This window comes from Berghia stephanieae, chromosome 8, assembly GCF_034508935.2.
Source record: "Berghia stephanieae isolate SIO BIC M18660-M18661 chromosome 8, UCSD_Bste_1.3, whole genome shotgun sequence".
NCBI lineage: Eukaryota > Metazoa > Mollusca > Gastropoda > Nudibranchia > Aeolidiidae > Berghia > Berghia stephanieae.
This window is the reverse complement of record NC_088367.1, coordinates 18,287,659-18,293,744: the sequence shown is the minus strand read 5'-3', so window position 1 is coordinate 18,293,744 and position 6,086 is coordinate 18,287,659. Positions and strand designations below refer to the sequence as shown.

General features: G+C 39.2%; 1 protein-coding gene across 1 annotated transcript in view; it reads left to right on the top strand.

Moving 5' to 3' along the window:
* LOC144978300 (uncharacterized) overlaps positions 1-4,804 on the top strand; it is a 35,656-nt gene extending 30,852 nt beyond the window's left edge. The window contains exons 2-3 of the mRNA XM_078924157.1: positions 353-2,627; positions 3,400-4,804. Coding sequence (XP_078780283.1) covers positions 395-2,627; positions 3,400-4,688 — 3,522 coding nt within the window. The 5' untranslated portion in view covers positions 353-394 and the 3' untranslated portion in view covers positions 4,689-4,804. The remainder of the gene's footprint in view (positions 1-352; positions 2,628-3,399) is intronic.
* Positions 4,805-6,086: the final 1,282 nt, after the last annotated feature.

The following is a 6,086-nucleotide window of genomic DNA, read 5'->3' as shown; positions in this document are numbered from 1 at the left end:
TGACTCGTTCCTTGGTGGTATTTAATCCTTCTGTCTATCGCCATTTACGCTATATTATATTGCATAATGTCATGTTGCCCTTTATTTCTAATCATTGGCATTGACAAGCATTAGATACATTGCCTCGTCTTGGACCAAATATATATAATACAGTCGAGCGAAATTGATTTTAATCGTGATTTGATTTGTGATAATGTTCGATAAAGAAAATGCCTGGCTATACTTTTCGTGGAGCTTGACACATTATCTAACTTGACGCTGGTGTAAATGCGCCGCGACATAGTCTTTTTCATTGATTGATTAATGTTCTGCATTAAATAATGAATCATTTTATTTCTCTATACTTCCGCAGAACGATTACATCCTTGTGGTCTAATGATCAATCTGGGTCAAAATGATGGACATTCATCCTTTGATGTCCACTGTCACTGACCACCACCATCAGCCAGATCTAAGAATCTACGCCCCTTTCGAAACAAACAATCACAAACTTAGCAATTCCCATTCACATTCCGACATGATAATTGACGCTACAACCCACAACTCCTCAATGCCCGTCTCTCCTAAACAAGGGGAGACAATAAATGCTGAAGGTCTCTCAAAACAGGATTCATCCCAACTGGTGAGCTCGTCCTCTTGGGAGCATCTCGCCCAGAAAACAACAACCAAATCGTTATCATCCGCGCCATCATCATCACCACCTCCTTCTGAAATGTCTTCAGATTTATCCAAAGTCCCAACAACTTTGAATGCACAAGTATGGGCTGCATCAACCACCGAATCTTCATCATCAAATTCATTGTCATCAACATCAGCATCATCAGCACACCAAGCATCAACAGATAACATTCACAGAAAAACAACAGAGGAAACATCTTGTTTCGATTCGTGGAGTTCCATGAATGAGAAATCATCCCCGTCATCATTGCCGTCGTTGTCCTCATCATCCCTTCCAGGAAACACAGAAACCAACGCAACCAAAGACTTTGATGAAATGATCAGGGACGTTCCAACACCAACCAACACAAGTAGTCGTAACTGTGACCAGCCAGATAGTTCTCCTTCATCCCATTCCATGTTCAACTCCAGTTTCGACGAGTCTGAACAAGCTAGAATTGGAGCAACAGAAGTAATGAACAATGTTGAAAATTACTCTAGCCCAGGCGGAATGAGTACCATTGACACAAGCTACGAACGGAGATCAAGAAGAAAACCCACAATTGAAGACATTGTTAGGAGAGTCAAACCTCCAGTGGATGCGCCTCCGTATGACAGCGAAGAAAGTGAGATAGAGGACGATATTCTCAACGAGGAGATGATGATGAAGATGAACAGAATGCGTGAGAATGACGAGGTAGATGGGACAGCCAAGCCTGCAATGAGGTTACCCGAGGGTTACGACGATGAAGCGGCATATAAAGCTGAATATCGTCAGTTTAACATGAATAGATTGTCTCGCCTAGAGGCAGTGGATGGAATCCAAGATGATGAAAAGGAAATAGATTTGAGATCCGAAGATGACATAGCCGAAGATGAGAAGAGAGCAGCTCTATATAGAGATATTCCTTTGGCTGTATACAATATTATCCACGAGGTCAAGGTCAATGCGCATGCAATGTTTATGAAAACTGCAAATTTTCTGCAACCAGAAGAGGCTAAAGTTCGAAGAGAGCAATATCTCCTGCAACTCCTATCAAATCTTAGAGATCGTTGTCTCGATGAAGGCATCAAACCTGAGGTCATCGGGGAGATTTTGAAAGATGTTGAGAGTGAAATCTCGTTGATTAATGAAGATTTGGAGGAAATGAAACAGATGAAACAATTTGGATTGGACGCCGAGAACGACTACAACAACCTAGCTGCATCCGGTGTTCATTTTCTGTCCAAACAAGATTCCCATTCCGATGAGGAGAATTCTAAATCTGCCATCAACAATAACAAGTCTAGTCAGGATTGTAACAAGATGTCATACAACTCGCCATCATTCCTTAACACATCTTCGTCCTCATCGTCACCATCTTCATTATCAAATCCAAACGCTTCATCGATAGCATCATCATCACCAATGACAACAGCTTTATCTACCAAAGACTCGAAACCCATCATCACCACCATATCTGCCGACGGCATCGTCAGCACCGTGATCAAAGATGATCTCAACAACAGCAACATGAAAGTAGGGACACAACAACCATCACCTTTGATAAACGGAGGGCTCCCTCCCTTATATCCATCTTCAAACATTAGCGAGACGGCATTCTCTCCAAACATGTTTCCAGGGAACGGCAAGATGAACTCATGGTTCCCTGGGTCCCTTCTAAATAACATGCCATTCTACCCCTTCAACGGCTCTGGCAGTCCACTTGACCACGCCCTAGCAAGAAAATTTTTGCCTTTCGAAGGAAAAATAGGAGACAACGTGGACAAAGACTACCTGAAATGTCAGTTCTGTGAGAGAACGTTTAGACGGCAGAAGAACTTGGAAAATCACGTAGAGAACACACATCACGGCAAGAACCCTTTGAAGACACGCCGAGAATCGGCTGACATGTACTTCAAATGCTCTCATTGCCCGTACACAACCAAACACCAAAGTAATCTCTACGTTCATCTCAGAATACATACAGGTGAGATATTTTTTGTTTTTTTTTTTGCGCTGTGTTACCGATATTTTAAAATAAAATAAAATAAACTCCCTTTAAAAAAAAAGGGTAAATAGCTGTTTATGGTTTATAACAAGAGAGGACTGAGAAAACCAAGGAGTCATTCTCTGTCCATTGGTTAACATTAACTTGGGAGATATGACTTCTGATAGTTACACAGCTTGTTTCGAACCCAACCCCTCTAAGATACGAATCGAATTACTATTCATAGGTTCTCAAATCAAGCTGACCCTTTTTTTAAAACACTTTCTCTACCTTTTTATGATAAATACAAACCACAAAGCTCTTATAAATGTATAGTTTTTTTTTCATATTTGAGACGCCCCATCTCTTTTTTCTGTTGTTTAAAATGATGTCTGTTTATAACAGAGAGAAGCAGAGGTTTCTCATACCACCCTCCCCCCTTCTCTCGCGAATAAAGAAAAGAATAATAGACATTTATACATTAGCACAGCAATGAGCGTAATAGTAGTTGTTTACTTTTCTGTTTGTTCAGCTATTTCTTGACTACAAAAGAAAAATCAGTCTGCAACTAAAGTATTTGAGAATTGACTGATTACTGTTTGATTTATGTTGTGTGTGTGTGTGTGTGTGTGTGTGGGTGGGTGGGTGGGTGGGTGGGTGTGGGTGGGTTTGGGTGTATGTGTGGGTGTATGTCTGCGTGCTTGCGTGTGTATGTTTGAGTATGTACGTTCTAATCAATAATTTCCATTTTACTCCTCATCTTCTAATTTAGGAGAGCGGCCATACATGTGCGGTGCCTGTGGTGTACAGTATAGCCAAAGCCACAGTTTAAAGAGTCACATCATCAACAAACATGACGGTATCATGTCCTATTACATCAAAGAAAAACGTACACGCTCCCCTAGAAGTGGCATCGGTTACCTTACGTCCCAGGTAATGCACGATAATACCGTTTTTAAATTACCACCACCACCGCTTCTCGCACCATCCATGCACCATCATTCGAATTTAGATTACGTCAACAAAGCTATTGAAATGGCTAAGAATGATCTCGCTGGCGTGCAACAGCAACAAAAGATGCAACATCATCAGACATCTCCCTCACACCAGCAACAATCAATGAAAGAAGAGCTCAGCCCCAATGGAGGAAGAATGCCACCGATGCCACACCTGACTCCAAATGGCTCTAACCCTTCATCCATTCACAGCAACCATCCCTCTACGACTCCACCCAAAACCCCTGGAAACCCTAGCAGCAGTAGTAACAGCTTTAATCCAAACAGCCCTTCCAACCCGCTGATGTCCAGCAAAGGTGGCCCAGGCAACCACCACCCAGCCATGTTCATGAACGGCCACTCTGGCATGCCTCCATTCATGTTCGGAGAACTCCCCCCTCATCTACGCAACCCCAACCACCCATCCTCTCACCCACATCCTACTCATCACCCACTTTTCCCCGGACTCCCCTTCCCAACACACAGTTCATCCGGTTATCATCCTCCAGGTACTCCTGGGCTATCTCCCTTGCAAGGAATGTCTCCTAATTCTACTTCCGGTATGCCAAACATGCCGCCCAACATGCCACCCGGTATGCAGCAGATGTTCGGGAATTTCCCACACCTCCCGCCGTCCCCGATTTCCAACAGTCAGTCTCAACATTCTCAAATAAAGAAAGAAATATCTCCCAATGGCTACGTCAATCTATCATCTCAGCATCAAGACTCAGAGAAAATTATGGATGCAACACGGCGAGGAATCAAAAGGCAAAACAGCGGGCCACTCTCAGAAGAAGCGATCGACTTAAGAAAAAGAACTCCGTCTCCGAGTTCTTTAGAAGCCGAGGAGAATAGCCACGATCACGATCTGTGCTATGGCAAAGAGAACTGCCCCCATGAAGCAAAGTTGAAATATTTGCGTTTGAACGTTGTTCGAATGCTCGGAATTCTCGTTCCCAATTTAAATTTTGCTGAAAAAGGAATCAGCGCTGAATCTGAGTCTGTAGATGAGCTCTTGCAAGATGTGATTGAGAGTAACGTCCCCGAGGAGGAAATGGTAGATTAGAATACTTGTCAACTCTTACGAGAAAGTAGAAATACAAATTAAGTCTGAATATTATACGATGACATAAAATAGCTTGTTAATTAGATGAAACTTATAAAAAAGATCGTGTTCTGTGCCAGATAGCATTTGAAAGGTTATTGAAACCAGCTGATGGCAAACATTAAGTTTTATAATGTTAGGTATTATCATCATATTTCAAAATTAAACATTTTTAAGTTGGCAAGGTCTGGACTAATTTAATGAATTTAAACATTGAAGGCAATCTGTTCTTCACCATTAAGAAATGACATTTTTAGCTTGCTAACTTATTTTTAGATTTATCGATTATCCAATAAGTTTTCTTATTGTCAGATATTTTTGCATATGCAGTAGAGGAGTTTATATTTTTATGAAAGTTAATCTCAAATTAAATATGAAGGAATATGTAAGATGAAAGACGAGGTAGAAATGTAGTATGATATCTGGAACAATTGTTTGCCTTGTCCTGCAACTTTGTGATGGGCCCGTTTTGTGCTAAATTATAGTACAGATAAAAAGCTATGTGAACGCATATCATTCTTATGCCATTAATATATATATATATATATATATATATATATATATATATATATATATATATATATATATATATATATATATATATATGAAATATATACTTTTTAAAAAATGGCATTCAGTTCTTCAAACTGAAATCAGTTTGATAAAATTACAACACAATTTATTTTTGCAAACACTTCAACACATATCAAAACATAATATACAAAATATAAATTACTGTACTTCATATCAAAAATAGAAATAAGCTTCTATTTCTTGTACAAGGTATATTATTGTTAAACTGTCATGTAAAATGACCTACTTTAATATTATCCGTCTCCTTATACTTATAGGAATGAAACTACGATTACTATGCCTGAATCGATGATTACAATGTTCTCGGAATCTTATCTTTTTTTTCTTTTTGCTAAAGTAACTTTAAGAGAGCTCGTCTTATTAAAATCCTTTGACATTTATTTTTTAAAATACTCGAGAAATGTACGAAATCAGAGCGAGTTGCTGTAACTCATAGTTATAGAGCTTCACGCATGCGTACTTAGTTTTGCTCCGACATACGAAACAAAACACAAAGTACAATATTTTGAAAAAGTCGGAACTCTTGAAATAAGAGTGTCATTACGTACTCTTAAATCTCGAGCATTCTTGACAAGTTTAAAAGTTGAACTCGCTAAAGTTACTTTTGCAAAAGGGTTATAGAATTTTCGAAGAATCATGATTTCAAAATGAAAATTTTTGTCTCATTTTTAAATTACGATGTATATAATACGGCATATCATATCATATTATATTTTCTTGTATAACTTACAATAATTCTTGTTTTATCTCAATGTCTCATGATTG